This window comes from Haliotis cracherodii, unplaced genomic scaffold (genome assembly GCF_022045235.1).
Source record: "Haliotis cracherodii isolate W230 unplaced genomic scaffold, xgHalCrac1.p SCAF_17, whole genome shotgun sequence".
Lineage (NCBI taxonomy): Eukaryota > Metazoa > Mollusca > Gastropoda > Lepetellida > Haliotidae > Haliotis > Haliotis cracherodii.
The window spans coordinates 22,770,729-22,793,608 of NW_027266272.1; the positions used below are offsets into that span (position 1 = coordinate 22,770,729).

Genomic DNA, 22,880 nt, shown 5'->3' on the forward strand with positions numbered 1-22,880 from the left:
GCCACTAACGGCATCGGTTGGTCAGGTTCGCTGACTTGGTTGGAGCATGTCATCGATCCTGATTGTGTGGATCGATGCTCATGATATCATTCACTGGATTGTCTTGTCCAGACTCGATTATTTACAGACCGTCGTCATATAGCTGGAGTATTGCTGAGTGCGGCGTTAAACAACAAACCAACCAATCATAATCTCTGTTGTCTCAGACATTACTGTAAACAACAAGAGACACTGATTTTTCATCTTTCAAGCAATTTGAAACATGCACACTGGGGCCTGATATTAGAATTTTAGTGTGGGTAAAATCAGGTCTTTATTTCAAACATGAAAGCAAAAGTCTTTGTGATATACATTTGCAATTGTTTTTTATAATGAAACACAAGCATTATTGAATCAACACTTCCAAGAATATTTGAATCAACACTTTAAACAATATTTGTTAATTTTCCTTTTTTAATATTTTGTTTCAAACAATGGATCTCTGAATGCAGAACATTAAATATAATGTTTAGTTGCCGATTATAGATACTTAATAGATACATATTTTCAGTCAAGTGAACACCAGTGTTAATCATTCTAGATCTGGAGACAATGTTCACATGAAATCCTGAAGTGTTGGTCTGTTTGCAGGTGTGTTCTGAGTTCTATGTGGAGTCCCCGCTAGACTATTGGGGATACAACCACTCCAACCAGTCACCCCAGCAGGCAGCGGAAAGTCTGGATCTCTTGCTAGCATATGGCGCCAATGTCAACATGTAGGTATATCTTGTGGTATATGATGCCAATGTCAACATGTAGGTATATCTTGTGGTATATGATGCCAATATCAACATGTAGGTATATCTTGTGGTATATGATGCCAATGTCAACATGTAGGTATATCTTGTGGTATATGAGGCCAATGTCAACATGTAGGTATATCTTGTGGTATATGAGGCCAATGTCAACATGTAGGTATATCCTGTGGTATATGAGGCCAATATCAACATGTAGGTATATCTTGTGGTATATGATGCAAATATCAACATGTAGGTATATCTTACGGTATATGAAGCCAATGTCAACATGTAGGTATGTCTTGTGGTATATGATGCCAATGTCAACATGTAGGTATGTCTTGTGGTATATGATGCCAATGTCAACATGTAGGTATATCTTGTTGTATATGATGCCAATATCAAAATGTAGGTATATCTTACGGTATATGAAGCCATTATCAAAATGTAGGTATATCTTATGGTATATGAAGCCATTATCAAAATGTAGGTATATCTTATGGTATATGAAGCCAGTGTGCACATGTTTGTGTATCCTGCTGGAAATTGTCAGTTTTCAATTGCCAGTAATGTGTGTTTGTCTCTTCTGTAGGTATATGTTTGAAGGAGGAACCAACTTTGGGTATACAAGTGGTAAGTCTGAGTGTAACCATGGTAACAATAGATATTGTTATACCTCAATTAAGAATCTTTGAAATTCATTGGTTAATCCATGTCATGTGATAGAATCATAAATTTCAATACTGCTCTAACAAAAGAAAATTGACCTGCAAAGGTTTGGTCAAGTCACTCACACTGACCTTGAATGCTGGCCTGTCACATGATCAATATTGACTTCATTTGCAATAAAGCAACATGCTGGAGCAATACAATACTTTTTTTCTGAAGAAGCTCCATTCAAACAAACACTGATTGGGACTGTGAAGGTGAAAGTAAGCTTTTTATTTATGAATTTTGTCATTACAAAACAATTACATGATTACTCTTGGTGAAGTCATTATGCGAAAACATGGACCCAAAGACCCAACCCCTTCAGTTATCTGTCTCAATCTCATTAAAATCAGATTGTTAATCTGATACAATACCTGTCTGTGTCAATATCTGAGGACCCCTCAATATCATATCGAGAGGTTTCATATCAGATGTATCGTATTGGAGACGTTTCGTATCAGAGAGGTATCGTATTGGAGAGGTATCGAATCTGAGAGTTATTATATCAGCGAGGTATCGTATCAGTGAGGTATCATATCAGAGAGGTATCGTATCAGAGAGGTTTCGATCAGAGAAATCAAAGAGGTATCATATCGGAAAGGTATCGTGTCAGAAAGGTATCATATCAGAGAGATGTCTTATCAGAGAGGTATCGTATTGGAAAAGTATCATATCAGAGAGGTATCGTATCAGAGAGTTAACTTATCAGGAGGTATTGTATTGGAGAGGAATGGTATCAGTGAGGTATCGTATCAAAGAGGTATTGTATCGGAGAGGTATCATAACAGAGAGGTGTCGGAGAGGTATCGTATCAGAGAGGTATCATATCGTAGATGTAACGTATCAGCGAGGTATCATATCGGAGAGGTATCGTATCGGAATAGTAACGTATCAGAGAGGTATCGCATCAGCGAGGTATCATATCGGAGATGTAACGTATTAGAGAGATATCGCATCATCGAGGTATCATGTTGGAGAGGTATCATATCAGAGAGGTATCATATCAGAGAGGTATCATATCGGAGATGTAACGTATCGGAGATTTATCATATCAGAGAGGTATTGTATTTGAGAGGAATCATATCAACAAGGTATCGTATCAGAGAGGTCTGATATTGAGGCATCGCATCAGCGAGGTATCGTATCGGAGAGTTATCCTATCAGAGAGATATTGTATTTGAGAGGAATCATATCAGCGAGGTTTCATATCAGAGAGTTATCCTATCAGAGAGATATTGTATTTGAGAGGAATCATATCAGCGAGGTTTCATATCAGAGAGTTATCCTATCAGAGAGATATTGTATTTGAGAGGAATCATATCAGCGAGGTTTCATATCAGAGAGTTATCCTATCAGAGAGATATTGTATTTGAGAAGAATCGTATCAGAGAGGAATCATAGCAGAGAGGTGTCGGAGAGGTCTTGTATCAGAGATGTATCATATCGGTGATGTAACATATCAGAGAGGTAAAAAGTTAAGGATCAGATGTTGATGGGATTGAAGTGCTCCCTACTCAAGTTTTTCTTGTTATCCCCCCGGCATATAATGTGGGGGCATATAGTCGACACCTCTCTGTCTGTCTGTCCGTCCATCCATCCGTCCATAATAATTTCGTTTCCGCAGTGTAATTCGAAAACAGTTTAATATTTTTCAACAAACGTTGGCAGATATATCAGACAAATCCTGAAGTGGTGCTTTTTGCTATTTGTGGATTTTTGTCATTTTTCTTTTTCTTGTATTCCATGGAAACAATTTGGACTTGTCTCTAAAGGGGGGATGGATTTCGTTCCCTGAGCACGACTTAAAAACCATTCAATATCTCTCAAGAAAACTTGGCAAATATATCAAAAGATCCTAAAGTGGTGCCTTTTGCTATTTGCAGATTTTTACTATTTTTATTTTTCTCGCTTTCCATGGCAACAATTTGGACTTAGTCTCAAAAGGTTGGGGTAGGTGTCATTTCCAGAGCACAACTTGAAAACTGTGGAACACTTTTCATCCAAACCTGGTACATGTATTAACCAAGGGCTGAAGTGGTGTGTTTGCTATTTAGGAATTTTCCAAAATTTTATTTTTTCCTGTTTCCATGGAAACAAGTTATACTTGGGCGAAACGGAAGTTGGTGTCGTTTCTAGAGAGGAACTAAAAAAATATTCAACATTTTTCATCCAAACTTGGTACATGTATTAATTGTGGGCTGATGATGCCTTTCGCTATTTAGAAATTTAGTTCCTGTTTAGGAAGTTTTTCCTGTTTTCATGGGAACAAGTTTGACTTAGACTTTGTTCGTAGTGGTGTGTTCGTCCGGACCACATCACTAAAACTAATAGGTACTCTTGCTTGAAACTGTGCACACACAAAGACCAGGTTGTCAACTGGTGCCTTTTGCTATTTAGGGATTTTTAGAATATATATTTTTTCAGCGTCCATGGCAACAAGTTTGACTTTGACTCTTTTCTTATTGGTGTGTACCTGAAAATAGATATACAAAAATAGGAAATATAGATAATAGAAATACAAAGTTCCGAATCCCCAGTTCCATGGTATAGTTTTGATAGCTGAATAACTACTCTTGTATATGGACAGTCAGATTAGATAGAAATTCTCTCCTCAAGTTGGACTTACTGTAACAGTCAGATGATTTGTTCTTTCGTATTTGTGGGGTCAGTCGGGTAGCCTAGTGGTTAAAGCGATCACTTGTCACGCTGAAGCCCCGGGTTTGATTCCTGACATGGGTACAATGTGTGAAGCCCATTTCTGGTGTCCCCTGCCATGATATTGCTGGAATATTGCTAAAAGCGGCGTAAAACCATACTCACTCACTCACTCACTTTCGTATTTGTGGTGGGTTTGGGCGATTTGTCATCTTCTTGTTGTATTGATGATATAACAATCGGATATCTGTGTTCCGCATGAGAAGCAGACGTGTGTTTCAGGAAGTTTATCCGGAAGCGGGAGCAAGGTGAAAGTTGCCACGACGACGTACGACCACGGGGCTCCCATGTCGGAGGCAGGAGATCTGAGGGAGAAGTACCACGCAATACGCAAAGTTGTGTATAAAGTGAGAAATATCTGTCTCTTCATATCTGTCTCTTCAATATTGCCACTGTCAGAATTTTTACAAAAAGTGGCAAATGCCTCAATTCAGGCTTTCCTCCCACATCAAACTGACACACGGTGATAGTTTTCAAAGCTGTGTTAAACCAAACTCGCTCATTATAAAAAATATAATTTTCATTGTTTAGAATCTTGCACTTTTACATTTTCTTCGTCTCCTCTCGAATTACTGTTTGTTTGTGTGTTTGTTGTTTAATGCAGCATTCAGCAATATTCTGGCTATATGATGGTGGTCTGTAAATAATCGAGTCTGGACCAGACAATCCAGTGATTGACCTCGAGTTACTGCATTTTTGACATCAGTCAGAAACTTCAAGGCCTGTGGTGATGAAACATTTTGTGAGTCGTCCCAGATATGGTATCTCACAGAATTGTCATTTTTGACGTCTGCTATTTCTGCATGTATCTTTATGAGAGTTGATATTCAAGAAGTTTTTAGTTTGTGCCTAATATGAAATATGTTTTTGGGGCACATTTCGATATTTGATCAAGCTGTGACCTTTGACGTTCACCTATCTCACGTATAGATCACCTGACTGAAAGTCAAAAGGCAGCCATATTGAAAACCTTATTATGGCCATTGCTCTACCATTTGTGAACATTAATTTTTGACCATGCTGTTAAATTCTCTCAATATGTTTGTTGGCTCTGTAAACATCTAAAATATGCTCAAATATGGTTCATTAATTGTTTTAAATATAACTTTTGCATAAATGACTAAATTGTGAATAAATTAACTTGGTCTCGTCGCTATATGGCTGAAATAATGCCGATGCAACATTAAATTTTAACTCACTCACTCACTCACACTGTAAACATCTTCTCCTTTGAAATTGCCAGACTGTGGCAACCGAAGTTTGGCGTGTATGTCTCCATGACGTATTGTGTTGAAATTATTAGAATTTTGTGTTAGTTTTTCATCAGTATTTATGATATATGACAATCAATTCTGACAGGAACTTTTGTTTAGTGTCTGTACTTGTTCACATGGTGTAGGTGAGCTACATTGCTGTGGCAATATTGTTGTCATTTTTTAAATAGAGGACTCGGTATTCTAGCCCATCTCTGGTGGATGTAAATTATGCTACTCAAAGAAGTGAAAGAACGCCTGATTTGCCTTGAGTAATCTAGCATGTAAGAAATTGAGTTGCTTTCAGTGGAAATCAGGTCTATTGTTGGAGTTATGTTTACAGTTTGACAAAAAATAAATATCAGATGATTAGTCATTGATTTGGGGTGGTCGGGTAGCCTAGTGGTTAAAGCGTTCGCTCGTCATGCCGAAGACCCGGGTTCGATTCCCGACATGGGTACAATGTGTGAAGCCCATTTGTGGTGTTTCCCTGTGATATTGCTGGAATATTGCTAAAAGAGGCGGAAAAATAAACTCACTCACTCACTCACTCACTATTCATTGATGAGTTGCCTAACTCACTTTCTTGAAACATGAGTATTATAAACGACCAGCTCAGAAGTTCCATGTTGGATAAATAACTTCAGTTTTGAGACATAACCCATCCCGCCCCACCCACCCCTTTAAAAAAAACATAAACAAAAAACCTTAATTCTGAAAATGTTGAATTCTGAGGTGTAGTGACCTCTTCATCACACTTTCTTGTGTTTTGCCCAGAGTTTTCAGTGTGTTTATCAAATGAAGTTTATTTACTAGGTGTTGAAAATAATTTGTAGGGTTTTTATAAATCAAATTCTATATGATGTACAGAACTAGATGTACTTACAAGTATTGTTAATTATGATAAAGCGTTACCTTGTAGATAAGTGAGTTGGGTTTAACATCGCTTTTAACAGTATTCCAGTTATATCACGTCGTGTCAGCTTAATGTGGGAGGAAAGCCCGAAGTGATGCAGGTCTTAGACGTTTACCACTTTGGTGAAACCCACGAGCACAGGTATGGTACTGACAAACCTAGAAACATAATCGGGGCGAACCAGGATTCGAATCCACAATCATAGGTTTGTGGCATGCCCAAGGGACGCAACTCTGCACAGCCAATCGCAGCGCCTTAGACGACTGGGCCACCCGTGGGCCCCCTTGTAGATGAAGCAGATGTATTTAATGACAACTACTAACAGCGTATACCAGTAAATGAGAATAGGATCAGTTTAGTTAAGTTACTATATAAAACATTTCTCAATCAGGTAAGTTGATTTGTTAGTTTGAAAACTTGCAGGGCCATGAAACCTGTCGGGACACAATCCCTTATCTTGAGGATTTTTATCCGACATCAAACTTTTGAAATGGTTCCTAATCAGGACAATATCGGATTTGAAGCAATGATTACTGGGGATCCTGGTACCACTAAGGGAAGCAACTGAGGATGATGCCAGGTTCTGCCAGGTATATGACGTTTCACTGTTAAGAAGCGAAGATATGTTATTCCACACAAGGCCTCACAGCTCTGTTTGTTCGGGGGGCACGCGATTCGCTGTGCAGAGTTGCTTCCCTAGGGCACGCCAGAAACCTATGATTGTGGGTTTGAATCCCGGTTCGCCCCGATTATGTTTCTAGGTTTGTCAGCACCATACCCGTGCTCGTGGGTTTCACCAAAGTGGTAAACGTCTGAGACCTGCATCATTTTGGGCTTTCCTCCCACATTAATCTGAAAAGCCGCGATATAACGGGAATACTGTTAAAAGCGGCGTTAAACCCAACTCACTCACTCACTCTGTTTGTTCCAGTATGTGAAGCGGCCGGTTGAACCAGTCCCGCCTGACACGGTGAAGTGCTTCCCTAGGGCACGCCAGAAACCTATGATTGTGGGTTTGAATCCCGGTTCGCCCCGATTATGTTTCTAGGTTTGTCAGCACCATACCCGTGCTCGTGGGTTTCACCAAAGTGGTAAACGTCTGAGACCTGCATCATTTTGGGCTTTCCTCCCACATTAATCTGAAAAGCCGTGATATAACGGGAATACTGTTAAAAGCGGCGTTAAACCCAACTCACTCACTCACTCTGTTTGTTCCAGTATGTGAAGCGGCCGGTTGAACCAGTCCCGCCTGACACGGTGAAGTTTGCGTACGGTCAAGTGGGGATGAAGTTGGTGAGAATAACTGTGTGACCAGAGTCGTGTTCCAAAATGTTTTTATAGTGCTAAAATATCATAATTCTGGTACTATAGCGCAGACTTGTGACAGTCCTAGCTCTGAAATGGAAAGGGTCATGGGCCATAGTTTGTTACAGGACCGCATCCGTGGTCTAGTGGTAGAGTGTCCGCCCATAGGGCGGAGGGTCCGGGGTTCAATCCCCGTCCGCGTCATACCAAAAGACGTTAAAAGATGGTACTTGTTGTTACCCTGTCTGGCGCTCGGCATTAAGGGGATAAAACAAGGACTGGTCAGCTCGGAGTCAGTATACTGTGTCTGAGTGGGATATTCATGTTAAACTGCGGCATGGTATCTCAGTGAGCTAGCACTATAAATCGGCATCAGTCCGGACTAGTACAAGCAGCCACACAAACACACACACATCCATGCACGTCGCTATATAAGTGCAATAATCTTGCACGAGACGTTAAACCCCATTTCACCTCACCTAATGTGTTACAGATCAGATATATCTTGTGTGTATCGTGATATCCGTTGATATGTGTTTTGTTAGTGTTAAAACACTCCTCCTCAGTTTTGTTTGGAAATATGAAACCATGAGAGAGGGAAAAGCCCAATGGTCGAAGGTTTTTCATTTTCAACCGACACAGAGGAGAGTGTGTAAGTAACTCATGAACTTATGGTCTAAATGCTAGAAATACCACCTAGAAAATACATTGGGATACCTTATAGGGAAACAATACAGTAGTCACGGCATAAAACAAATTCAATGAGAGCGGGTGAGAGAAAGACCATGTGCAGCATGCAGACAACTGAAGTCATGACATGTAAGGCTGAACACCCTTCATCACCCGCTCTGGTGGCTCAGAAGGGAAACAGTCGGTGATACTAAACATGATATGTGAGGTTGTAGGTTCAATTCACGTCTTGGAATTTTCATGTAAAAAAATTGTGACTTAAAGGGGCACTGATCTAACGCAATTCCCCGGGACTGGTTGTTGCCTTTGTTATTGTGAGTGAGTACCCGGATGTATAGCAGAAATCTAGAGTAGTTCGGGACATCTGCTGCGCCATTCGTAAGCGCATTAGTCACTTTTATGGGTAGTAATATGGGCGTATGGTCACATTGATCAACAAAATGAAATACAGTTTTCGAGATAATAAGGAAATGTAGGTATCTTTGTGGGTAGCATCGGTAATGGTGACGAAATTTTGATAAGTCACTTGCTTGGTAATTTTGCGATTTTCGTTTACACTATTTTGACTTGCAACACAAAGTAAATATTTCACCTGAGCATTGCTTTTTTTATAGTGTGTATACGCTTGTTAATTATTAAACTATAACCATCTGGGGTATTTCCAAATGACGACATACAATGAGCTCCGCTCCGCTCTGTCTGTTTAGGCTGAAGAAATTTATTAACATGCGCCTTTTGTCGAAATCTTTATAGATCACGGTTAAACTAATCAGTGATCAAAAATGCGTAAAACAAATATTGCCTCCAGCCTCCAAGTTTATTTAGCTGTCCTTGCAGACGGTAGCCCAGTCTCTGGTCACGCTCAGTTGCGTTGCGTATCATCCGGGTACTCACGGTGAAAAACAATAACAAAGGCAACAACCAGTCCGGGGAATTGCGTAAGATCAGTGCCCCTTTAAGACCAGTTGAAAGTATAGATGCATATTGAAAGGATATTTATGAAACTTTGATTATGTAACACTCTTCATTTAAGTTAGAGGGCATTCTCCGAGAATGGAGGAATGGATACCAGCAAATGAGTTTGCAGGCTTACCACTATTTGAAGAAACCTTAAGAACAATAGGATCACATCACAATAGTGTTAGGGAGGTCAGTTATTCCCTGTGTGTACTGTGTTACAGATTGATATCTGGTGTATATCACATGTTACCGGTAGATATCTGGTGTATATCACATGTTACAGATTGATATCTGGTGTATATCACATGTTACAGATGATATCTGGTGTATATCACATGTTACAGGTAGATATCTTGGCCCCATTCCTCAAAGCGATCTTAGTGCTACGAGTATCGTAAGCCAAGGTTAAAGTATGGGAGATACAATCACCTGAGCGCTAAGTTGGCTTTGTGGAATGGGGCCCCGGTGTATATCACATGCTTCAGGTAGATATCTGGTGTATATCACATGTTTCAGGTAGATATCTGGTGTATATCACATGTTTCAGGTAGATATCAGGTGTATATCACATGTTTCAGGTAGATATCTGGTGTATATCACATGTTTCAGGTAGATATCTGGTGTATATCATATGTTACAGGTTGATATCTGGTGTATATCACACTTACTGGTTGATATCTGGTGTCTGACAGTGGCTATATCTTGTGTTACAGGTCGGCCATATTCTGGATGTCCTGCCCTCTGTGACCCTGCGACCTGTCATGTCTGTCTACCCGCTCTGTATGGAGGATATACATCAGGTCGCTATATTCACTATCTTCTCCCCGTGGGGATTCCACCTTAGAACTGGTGCCCAGTAATTTCTGCTTGTTGTAAGACAAACGGATTGGGTGGTCACTCAGTGGCTTGGTTGATGACGTACCCTGACTGGTCCAGACTCAACAGGTCACCGTCTTATGGCTGGAATATTGCTAAGGTGTTACCACGTGACTATATACTAGGGCTGGGACAGGTAACTCGGGTACCCGGGTCGGGTGGGTACTGAGTAGGACCCGGATACCCACAGGACTAGTCACAGTCTCAGGTTAGTCACGTGATATATTGTTTAATGACAAAAATTATCAAGAACTGTATGGTTACACTACAAGTCACTAATGTTCACATTTCTTTCTGACTATGCACCAATTCCTTCTGATTTTTCATATGGTTGAATAAAGATATAACTTAATTCAGCTTCAGTGTATGAATGTCCCGATTGTTTAATACATGTATCTAAATACGTTTTGCCAGGGCTATGCTAAAAATGTTCCCAATCAGACATTTTGAGACATCTCCTGAGACCTACATTACCCTACCCGGGTCGGGTCGGGTAATAGGGGAGTGGGTACCCGGGTAGTAAATTTGGACTCGTCCCAGCCCTACTATATACCTCATTATCTTCATGAAAAAGTCGCTATGTGACTATACATCTCATTCTGATTGCTAACATCAATGACACTATTATTCTTAATGAAACTTTATCTAACTGACAAAAGAAACGTGAATACCATACATGTTGGTTAATATATGAATAACTACTCATATTGAAGAGATGTTAGATTGGTTTGATACACAAACACAACACAACATGTGACATCATAGATCCATGACTCAAGATGCACCATTTGTCTCGTGCCATCTTCCTGAGGCAAGGGAGTTAACTGACAATTAAAGTCCAGTTTCCACCCTTGCCGAACTAGACTGGTATTATGGAGTTAGATTTTGGCTGGACTAATGAGTCTATGCATAGTCCAATCAAAATCGCGCAATGAAATTGACATCCAGTTCATAAACTGTCCTTCAGATTTCAGTCGATTGCAGTATTTGCAAAGCATGTGCACCGCCAACTCGGTGTCAACAGATATTTTTCAAATCTTTTCATGTTTTTAATCAAGGTGCTCACATGATTTGATCCACTTTGCGATGTAAGATCCGTTTTATCACAATATAGATCTTGATTATTGATCAGATCGTCTTGGCTTGGCGCAGCAATTTTGTTTGAAGCAAATGCAAGTGATATGAGAGGTGGAATCTGATTGGTCAATAGGAGAGGCATAGAAGGGACATAACTCGTAATAGCCACTGGTGGCGCTACGATCGAGCCCAGGAATTCCAGCCTAGTTCGTCAAGTGTGGAAACTGGACATTTAAAGTCTGTTAACTCTCTTGCCTCTGGAAGTTGGTCTCGTGCAGGATAAGCGTGTAAAGTTTGGAAGTCACATGCAACATATCGTGATAAGAATATAGACACTCTGTGGTAACAATTGACTTATTGTTGGTTTTGTCATGAAGTGGTGCACATTGGAAACAACTTGTACATAACGTACATACTTCTCTACATGTTTCCATGGTTTGCTAACCATTGTTTTGCCGTTGAGTATATACAGCAAACTGTATCACTGCAACTCTTCACAAGCCTTGGCGGTTGGGTAGCCTAGTGGTTTAAGTGTTCGCTCATCACGCTGAAGACGTGGGTACATGGGTACAATGTGTGAAGCCCATTTCTGGTGTCCCCTGCCGTGATATTGCTGGAATATTGCTAAAAGCGGCGTAAAACCAAACTCACTCACTTCACAAGCCTGCAGCTACTGCATCACGTTGTCCGTAGTCTCCATGCTGGCATTTCCCTCAGACAATCACATGTAGGGCTGACAGTTAAACTACTGCAATAGTATTCTGTAGGGCTGGGAGTCCAAATTTACAAGTCAGTCAGTGATAATAATATATTAGCTCATATCGTCTGGTGGAAATTTATGAATAGATCATGACTTGCAATGTATCGATAGTTTGATGACTCGTTACACCTCTACCAACAACTGATCACCATGCTCCTTGTTCTTACAGTACTATGGTTTCACCCTGTACCGCCATGTCTCAGAGAAGTCCCATGTCAGCCAGGAATTGTGGGTTGACGGTGTTCGCGACAGAGGTTACGTCATCATCAACAAGGTATTACATGGCCGTGGTGTAGAGGGTGATCTTGTGGTCTGCAGCTCAACACCTGGGTGGAGTTATCTCCCTTTGCTGCCAAGGCTCTGTTTGTGGATAGACCGAAACCATTCAGGATCTATTATTTGCTCTGTCAGCATGCTAGTGCTTGTAGATTTCACCATGCAAAGTTGGTTTCAGCAGAATGGATTTCACCCAAATGGATGTCACTTAAACAGGTTCCGATAGAGAGGATTTCACCAGAGTGGTACCATGCCCAGCCGGGAGCTCTGTAGACTTTCTACCACCATGAAGCCATGGTTTGGTATTAGGCCTGGGACGAGTTCAAATTTACTACCCGGGTACTCCACCCCCTATTACTCGACCCTACCCGGGTACCTGCTGTTGCGGGATCGGGTGGTCAGGCTCGCTGACTTGGTTGATGCATATCATCAATTCCAATTGCGTGAATTGATGCTCATGATGTCAATCACTGGATGATCTGGTCTAGACATGATTATTTACAGACCGCTGTCATATAGCTGGAATATTGCTGAGTGTTGTCTATCTATCTATCCTGGTCAGTATTATAGGCCTTAACGTAATTTTTGTAAATAATCTAATCTAAAAGAGATTTGTATTTGTGTGTATTACTTGTTTCTGTATGGTTGTTCCAGGTGACTTTGTCAGCACCATTCCGTGTTCGTGGGTTTCACCAAAGTGGTAAATGTCTAAGACCTGCATCACTTTGGGCTTTCCTCCCACATCAAGCCGACAGGCTGTGATACAACTGAAATACTGTTAAAAGCGGTTTACTGCCGTGATATTCCTGGAATATTGCTATAAGCGGCGTAAAACCATACTCACTCACTCACTCAAAGCGGTGTTAAACCCAGCTGACTCACTCTTGCAGGTGATGCAGGGCATCCTTGTCAGAGGGGAGACAACCCATCTCAACGTCATTCTTCATAAGGGAGACAACCTTGACATCCTTGTTGAAAATCAAGGCAGAATTTTCTATGGCAATGACATCAATAAGAATCAGAAGGTAAGGGGTTGTTCTATGGATCAAATTGGCTTAAGGAAATCAAGGGCAGGTAATTTGAGAATGCATGAACCACGGAGATGGGTTGAGAGCTTAGTTTAGGTTTACCGAAATGCGAGCCTGGAGATATAGAAGATGTTTCGACACCTGCATCAAAGGTTATGTGTTCAGTCGATTCAGACTACTGTAGCTGTGCTGTGAAAACACAGTGTCTTTGTCTCCTCATTCAAAAACATTGTTGCAAATTCCTAAAACTTTAGAAAGGCAAATTGGCTTGTGAATGTTTTCTTTTGAAGTTGTTTTTTTCTGATGTAAGGGAATCTGAAAACAAGACTGGATGGTCTATGGTAAGTTTGGCTCTTGGGCCTGCCTCATGGATCAAAAGAGTTTTATTTGTTTTCCACATTGCAGGGTATAGTTGGGAATGTGACTTTGGGAGAGGTAGTGCTCCAACACTGGACGATGTTCCCGCTCAGTCTGGCCAATAGTTCTGCCCATATCAGAAGCTCAAAACCCAGGTCAGTCTATCTCAGAAGTTCAATATCCGTCTCAGTTGCTCAACATCTGTCTCAGTAGCCCAACATCCAGATGAGTAGCTCAACATCTGTTTCAGTAGCTCAACATCCTGGTGAGTAGCTGAACATTTAAGTGAGTAGCTCAACATCCTGATGAGTAGCTCAACATCCTGGTGAGTAGCTCAACACCCTTCTCAGTAGCCCAACATCCTAATGAGTAGCTCAACATCTTGGTGAATTGCTCAACACCCGTCTCATTAGCTCAACATCCTGATAAGTAGCTCGACATCCAGGTCAGTAGCTCAACATCCTGATGAGTAGCTCAACATCCTGGTGAGTAGCTCAACATCCTGATGAGTAGCTCAACACCCATCTCATTTGCCCAACATCTGTCCCAGTAGCCCAACATCCAGATGAGTACCTCAACATCCGTTTCAGTAGCTCAACATCCTGATGAGTAGCTCAACGTCCAGGTCAGTAGGTCAACATCCTGATGAGTAGCTCAACATCCTGGTGAGTAGCTCAACATCCTGATGAGTAGCTCAACACCCATCTCATTAGCCCAACATCTGTCCAAGTAGCCCAACATCCAGATGAGTAGCTCAACATCCATTTCAGTAGCTCAACATCCTGATAAGTAGCTCAACATCCTGATAAGTAGCTCAACATCCAGGTCAGTAGATCAACATCCAGGTCAGTAGCTCAATATCCTGATGAGTAGCTCAACACCCATCTCAGTAGCTCAGCATCCTGATGAATAGCTCAACATCCTGATGAGTAGCTCAACATCCAGGTCAGTAGCTCAACATCCTGATGAGAAGCTCAACATCCAGGTCAGTAGATCAACATCCAGGTCAGTAGATCAACTGAAATAGCTGTGAGGCTATTTTTTGTCAACCTGTCCTCATGCTGAATATTCAATAATAAATTGATCTTATGTTCAAAAAATTACTAAGCATTGAAACACTGTTTGTTCAGATAATCACACACACCTTTTGCTCGATACAGACTGCAGGCTGGCAGCGACACTAACAGGACACCTCTGACACCATCCCTGTACATGGGCACGTTCACGCTGCCGAGCTCATTGTCTCAGCCTCTCGACACCTATGTTGACATGAGACCCTGGCACAAGGTAAACTCCTTACACTCGACACATATGTAGACATGAGGCCTTCGTACAAGGTAAACTACTTATACTCGACACCTATGTTAACATGACACCCTGGCACAAGGTAAACTACTTACACTCGACACCTATGTTGACATGAGACCCTGGCACAAGGTAAACTCCTTACACTCGACACCTATGTTGACATGAGACCCTGGCACAAGGTAAACTCCTTACACTCGACACCTATGTTAACATTAGACCCTGGCACAAGGTAAACTCCTTACACTCGACACCTATGTTGACATGAGACCCTGGCACAAGGTAAACTCCTTACACTCGACACCTATGTTGACATGACACCCTGGCACAAGGTAAACTACTTATACTCGACACCTATGTTAACATTAGACCCTGGCACAAGGTAAACTCCTTACACTCGACACCTATGTTGACATGAGACCCTGGCACAAGGTAAACTACTTATACTCGACACCTATGTTAACATTAGACCCTGGCACAAGGTAAACTCCTTACACTCGACACCTATGTTGACATGAGACCCTGACACAAGGTAAACTCCTTACACTCGACACCTATGTTGACATGAGACCCTGGCACAAGGTAAACTCCTTTCACTCGACACCTATGTTGACATGAGACCCTGGCACAAGGTAAACTCCTTACACTCGACACCTATGTTGACATGAGACCCTGGCACAAGGTAAACTCCTTACACTTGACACCTATGTTGACATGAGACCCTGGCACAAGGTAAACTACTTATACTCGACACCTATGTTAACATTAGACCCTGGCACAAGGTAAACTCCTTACACTCGACACCTATGTTGACATGAGACCCTGGCACAAGGTAAACTCCTTACACTTGACACCTATGTTGACATGAGACCCTGGCACAAGGTAAACTACTTATACTCGACACCTATGTTAACATTAGACCCTGGCACAAGGTAAACTCCTTACACTCGACACCTATGTTGACATGAGACCCTGACACAAGGTAAACTCCTTACACTCGACACCTATGTTGACATGAGACCCTGGCACAAGGTAAACTCCTTTCACTCGACACCTATGTTGACATGAGACCCTGGCACAAGGTAAACTCCTTACACTCGACACCTATGTTGACATGAGACCCTGACACTGGGTAAACTCCTTACACTCGACACCTATATTGACATGAGACCCTGGCACAAGGTAAACTCCTTACACTTGACACCTATGTTGACATGAGACCCTGGCACAAGGTAAACTACTTATACTCGACACCTATGTTAACATTAGACCCTGGCACAAGGTAAACTCCTTACACTCGACACCTATGTTGACATGAGACCCTGACACAAGGTAAACTCCTTACACTCGACACCTATGTTGACATGAGACCCTGGCACAAGGTAAACTCCTTTCACTCGACACCTATGTTGACATGAGACCCTGGCACAAGGTAAACTCCTTACACTCGACACCTATGTTGACATGAGACCCTGACACTGGGTAAACTCCTTACACTCGACACCTATATTGACATGAGACCCTGGCACAAGGTAAACTCCTTACACTTGACACCTATGTTGACATGAGACCCTGGCACAAGGTAAACTCTTTACACTCGACACCTATGTTAACATGAGACCCTGGCACAAGGTAAACTCCTTACACTCGACACCTATATTGACATGAGACTCTGGCACAAGGTAAACTCCTTACACTCGACACCTATATTGACATGAGACTCTGGCACAAGGTAAACTCCTTAGACTCGACACCTATGTTGACATGAGACCCTGGCACAAGGTAAACTCCTTACACTCGACATCTATGTGGACATGAGACTCTGGCACAAGGTAAACTCCTTACACTCGACACCTATGTTGACATGAGATCTAAACATTAGATAGACACCTTACACTGGACATGTATGTTGACATGAGACCTAAGCCTTAGATAGACACCTTACACTGGACACCTACATGTATGTTGACATGAGACCTAAGCCTTAGATAGACACCTTACACTGGACACCTACATGTATGTTGACATGAGACCTAAACATTAGATAGACACCTTACACTGGACATGTATGTTGACATGAGACCTAAGCCTTAGATAGACACCTTACACTGGACACCTACATGTATGTTGACATGAGACCTAAACTTTAGATAGACACCTTACACTGGACATGTATGTTGACATGAGACCTAAGCCTTAGATAGACACCTTACACTGGACACCTACATGTATGTTGACATGAGACCTAAGCCTTAGATAGACACCTTACACTGGACATGTATGTTGACATGACACCTATACATTAGATAGACACCTTACACTGGACACCTACATGTATGTTGACATGACACCTATAAATTAGATGGACACCTGCATGTATGTTGACATGAGACCAGAGCCTTAGATAGACACCTTACCCTGGACACCTACATGTATGTTGACATGAGACCAGAGCCTTAGATAGACACCTTACACTGGACACCTACATGTATGTTGACATGACACCTATACATTAGATGGACACCTACATGTATGTTGACATGAGACCTAAGCCTTAGATAGACACCTTACACTGGACATGTATGTTGACATGAGACCTAAGCCTTAGATAGACACCTTACACTGGACACCTACATGTATGTTGACATAAGACCTAAACATTAGATAGACACCTTACACTGGACATGTATGTTGACATGAGACCTAAACATTAGATAGACTCCTTACTCTCGACACCTACACGTATGATGACATGTGACCTGAGCCTCAGATAGACACCTTACACTGGACACCTACATGTATGTTGACATGAGACCTAAACATGAGATAGACACCTTACTTTCGACACCTATGTTTACATGAGACCCAGACACAGGATAGACTCCTTTCTTTCGACACCTATGTTTACATGAGACCCTGACACAAGATAGACACCTCACTCCCAACACCTATGTTGATAAACCCATGATCATCCAGGTGATGATAGATCTTCAGCAACCCATGCTTGTCATGAGAGGCAGCTAACGGGGATTGGGTGGCAAAGACAGACTCTAACGTGTGACACTTTTGCTGGTATAGTGATGTGATATTTTGAGGCACAGTTTGACAATTAACCCATACCTTGCAGGGACAGCTGTTCATCAATGGCAACAACGTGGGTGGCTACTGGCCGACCCTGGGCCCCCAGGTGACTCTGTATGTCCCCCTGTCCTTCCTCAAGCCCCATCCTGCCTCCAACACAGTCCTCGCCTTCGAGCTGGAGTCCGCCCCCTGTCCTCACGCCTGCAGCATTCACTTTGTTGATCAACCATTCATCAACAAGACTGTAAACACCTTTAATTAATCAACCATTCATCAGTAAGACTGTAAACACCTTTAACTGATCAACCATTCATCATCAAGACTGTAATCACCTTTAATTGATCAACCATTAACCAACAAGACTGTAACTTCCTTCAATCAACCATTCATCAACAAGACTGTAAACACCTTTGATCAACCATTCATCAACACGACTGTAATCACCTTTAATTGATCAACCATTCATCAACAAGACTGTAATCACCTTTAATCAACCATTCATCAACAAGACTGTAATCACGTTTAATTGATCAACCATTCATCAACAAGACTGTAAACACCTTTAATCAAGCATTCATCAATACGACTGTAAACACCTATAATTGATCAACCATTCATCAACAAGACTGTAAACACCTTTAATCAAGCATTCATCAACAAGACTGTAATCACTTTTAATTGATCAACCATTCATCAACAAGACTGTAAACACCTTTAATCAAGCATTCATCAGCAAGACTGTAAACACCTTTAATTGATCAACCATTAATCAACAAGACTGTAACTTCCTTCAATCAACCATTCATCAACAAGACTGTAAACACCTTTGATCAACCATTTATCAACAAGACTGTAAACACCTTTAATTGATCAACCATTCATCAACAAGACTGTAAACACCTTTAATCAAGCATTCATCAGCAAGACTGTAAACACCTTTAATTGATCAACCATTCATCAAGAAGACTGTAACTTCCTTCAATCAACCATTCATCAACAAGACTGTAAACACCTTTAATTGATCAACCATTCATCAACAAGACTGTACACACTTTTAATCAACGATTCATCAACAAGACTGTACACACTTTTAATCAACGATTCATCAATAAGACTGTACACACTTTTAATCAACCATTCATCAACAAGATTGTAAACACCTTTAATTGATCAACCATTAATCAGCAAGACTGTATATGTGTTTGCTTGATCAACCATTGAATGGAATAATTCAAAACAACAAAATGAATACCAGTCTGCAAATACTGTAGCCGAAAGCCCAAATCTAGTAAAATTATGTTCGGACTTGTAACATCAGCTATAGCTAATAATGGTGTATCAGAGACCAACAGAGTTAAGGCAGATACACCATTCATCGCCATGACTGTAACTCCCTATTTAGATAGGTTCATGAATAGAGCTACAGTAATGTACTTTACAACGAACACGCTTATAACAAATTGACGGATATAACGAACATATTTTTGGTCCCAGCCATTTGCTGTATATATGGTGTATACTGGTATATGCTTAATATCAACCACGGATGTATCGAACCAAATTCAGTGGTCCCTTGTAGTTCGTTATAACCGTATTTTACTGTATATTTCTACTCATTTCCATGATGAATGGCCACAGAACAGCCTAGCCTACAGGTGTACTATATTCAGAACAACTATATACCCTGCGATTTTATTTGTGCAGTACAGAGATTTTATGTACTATTGTGCTTGTTATATATAAAATGAAACCATTGAGTGAGTGAGTGAGTGAGCGCGCGCACGAGCAAGCATGGTGTGCTGTGGTGTGCTGTCCCCACAGGTGTGCTGATGATACCCATATCTGTTCATGTGGGTTTCACCTAAGTAGTTCATGTCTGAGACCTGCCTCACTCCAGGCTTACTTCCCACATCACGCTGACAGGCGCTGATGTTACTGAAATAATGTGCACACCAGTGTTAAAAACCAAACACACTATTTCTTCGTTTTGTTTATTCCAATATTCAATATTCCAGCTATATGACAGCGGTCTGTAAATAATCGAGTCTGGACCAGACAATCCAGTGATTTGACATCATGAGCATCGATCCACGCAATTGGGATACGATGACATGCATCAACCAAGTCAGAGAGGCTGACCACCCGATCTGTTAGTCGCCTCTTACAACAAGCATAGTTGCCTTTTACGGCACACATGGGTTGCTGAAGACCTATTCTACCCCGGATATTCCCATTTCTTCGTGAAACTTTGCAGTGTAGTTGTGACTATTGTGTTTGTGATGCTGACTACATAACCTCCACATCATCATCTTGATCTCCTGTGTAAAGTTTTTTTACTTTTGTTCAGTGCCAGTGCTTCCTTTTGGAATATTATTCCATAATCTGTTGCAACATTTATTTAATATTTGTTGTGCAATGTCAGCCAGACAGTTACCTATCGAGGGAGTTAGTAGATTCAGTTCTCATGTCAGCCAGACAGTTGCCTATTGAGGTAGTTAGTAGATTCAGTTCTCATGTCAGCCAGACAGTTGCCTATCGAGGTAGTTAGTAGATTCAGTTCTCATGTCAGCCAGACAGTTGCCTATCGAGGTAGTTAGTAGATTCAGTTCTCATGTCAGCCAGACAGTTGCCTATTGAGGTAGTTAGTAGATTCAGTTCTCATGTCAGCCAGACAGTTGCCTATTGAGGGAGTTAGTAGATTCAGTTCTCATGTCAGCCAGACAGTTGCCTATCGAGGTAGTTAGTAGATTCAGTTCTCATGTCAGCCAGACAGTTGCCTATTGAGGTAGTTAGTAGATTCAGTTCTCATGTCAGCCAGACAGTTGCCTATTGAGGTAGTTAGTAGATTCAGTTCTCATGTCAGCCAGACAGTTGCCTATTGAGGGAGTTAGTAGATTCAGTTCTCATGTCAGCCAGACAGTTGCCTATCGAGGTAGTTAGTAGATTCAGTTCTCATGTCAGCCAGACAGTTGCCTATCGAGTTAGTAGATTCAGTTCTTCGCAGTCGTACAACTTGTGTGAATCACTGGATTGGACTCCATTAATTTACAGACCGCCGTCACCGCTGGAATATTGCTGAGTGCGGCGTTAAACAACAAACAAACAAACAAACAAAACATCTCTGCCGAAAATGACGCAGACGCATAAAGATTAGTCAACGTTATTCCGGCGTAATTCAGGTCGTCGTGGTTTGACTTCACTGTTGTGTTTGACTTCACTCGACAACGTATTTGACATTTGGTCGTTGATGTTGTTAATCACTGGATTGTCTGGTCCAGACTTGATTATTTACAGACCACCGTCATAAAGCGGCGTTAAACAACAAACAATCAATCAATCAATGTCAAAGCTCCTAAATTCTTTAATCATTTTAAGAATGACATTATTTTATAAAGGAATTATTATCCTTCTGTGCTGAGAATTGATATCTTGCACTAGGAATAAGACATTTACTATGAAGGCCTCAGAACAGGGACGTCAGACACTGGTTCGTGTCTAATATGCAGGAATCCTGCATCAGAGAAAACCACACATAACAAACTTGGTTTATCTGTCACCAGGATGACAGTGCCGCTCTATTACACTACTCAAAAGAAGTTAAGGACCACCCGATTGTTTCATATGATAATAGGGGGCACGGGTGGCCCAGTCGTCTAAGGCGCCGCGATTCGCTGTGCAGAGTTGCGTCCCTTGGGCACGCCAGAAACCTATGATTGTGGGTTCAAATCCCGGTTCGCCCTAATTATGTTTCTAGGTTTGTCAGCACCATACCCGTGCTCGTGGGTTTCACCGAAGTGGTAAACGTCCGAGACCTGCATCACTTCGGGCTTTCCTCCCACATTAAGCTGACACGCCGTGATATAACTGGAATAATGTTAAAAGCGGCGTTAAACCAAACTCACTCACTCACTCATATGATAATAGTTCATCTGTCATGACAGTCTAGCCTTATCTAATACATAATCTTGATCCGTGAATATCCGGGGTAGAATTGGTCTTCAGCAACCCATGCTTGCCGTAAAAGGCGACTATGGTGGTCGTAAGAGACAACTATGCTTGTTGTAATGGGCGACTAATTGTGTGGATCGATGCTCATGATATCAATCACTGGATTGTGTGGTCAAGACTACATTATTTACAGACCGCCGTCATGTAGTTGGAATATTGCTGAGTGCGGCGTTAAACAACCAACCAACCATCCAAATCTCACAATCAGAATCCATATTATGAAATGATTGGAAAGTGTGTTCCTGTAATATAATTTTGTCTTTATTGTCTGGTCCAGACTCGATTATTTTCAGACCGCGGTCATATAGCTGGAATATTGCTGAGTGCAGCGTAAAACAACAAACAAACAAAATATTAACTTCAGTTTACTTATATACCCGGCCAATATTAGAGGCAGGCTGTTTTCAGTCTGTCCTTGTTCCTTTGGTGTGTGGGACGAGAACAAACTTCTTTATTTCGTAAACATTCAAATGTTTTGGTGAGAAATCGTTAGTATGGTGATCCAGCTTCTATTAGAGGAAGCCCCGAATAAAGGCCGACACATTTCAAAACCTTACCCCAAGACACAACTCTGAATAGAGGCCGACACTTATTTCAAAACTTACCCCAAGACACATCCCCGAATAAAGGCCGACACATTTCAAAACCTTACTCCTTGACACAACTCTGAATAGAGGCCGACATTTATTTCAAAACTTACCCCAAGACACAGCCCCGAATAAAGGCCGACACATTTCAAAACCTTGCCCCAAGACACAACTCTGAATAGAGACCGACATTTATTTC

The 22,880-nt window shown here is 41.4% G+C and overlaps 1 protein-coding gene across 1 annotated transcript in view; it reads left to right on the forward strand.

The window, feature by feature from the left end:
- The window catches only part of LOC139464965 (beta-galactosidase-like), a 29,990-nt gene extending 10,898 nt beyond the window's left edge, over nucleotides 1-19,092 (forward strand). Inside the window, exons 8-17 of the mRNA XM_071246598.1 lie at nucleotides 631-755; nucleotides 1,369-1,409; nucleotides 4,425-4,549; nucleotides 7,590-7,664; nucleotides 10,040-10,126; nucleotides 12,209-12,313; nucleotides 13,206-13,340; nucleotides 13,749-13,855; nucleotides 14,861-14,987; nucleotides 18,133-19,092. Coding sequence (XP_071102699.1) covers nucleotides 631-755; nucleotides 1,369-1,409; nucleotides 4,425-4,549; nucleotides 7,590-7,664; nucleotides 10,040-10,126; nucleotides 12,209-12,313; nucleotides 13,206-13,340; nucleotides 13,749-13,855; nucleotides 14,861-14,987; nucleotides 18,133-18,348 — 1,143 coding nt within the window. The 3' untranslated portion in view covers nucleotides 18,349-19,092. The remainder of the gene's footprint in view (nucleotides 1-630; nucleotides 756-1,368; nucleotides 1,410-4,424; nucleotides 4,550-7,589; nucleotides 7,665-10,039; nucleotides 10,127-12,208; nucleotides 12,314-13,205; nucleotides 13,341-13,748; nucleotides 13,856-14,860; nucleotides 14,988-18,132) is intronic.
- Nucleotides 19,093-22,880: the final 3,788 nt, after the last annotated feature.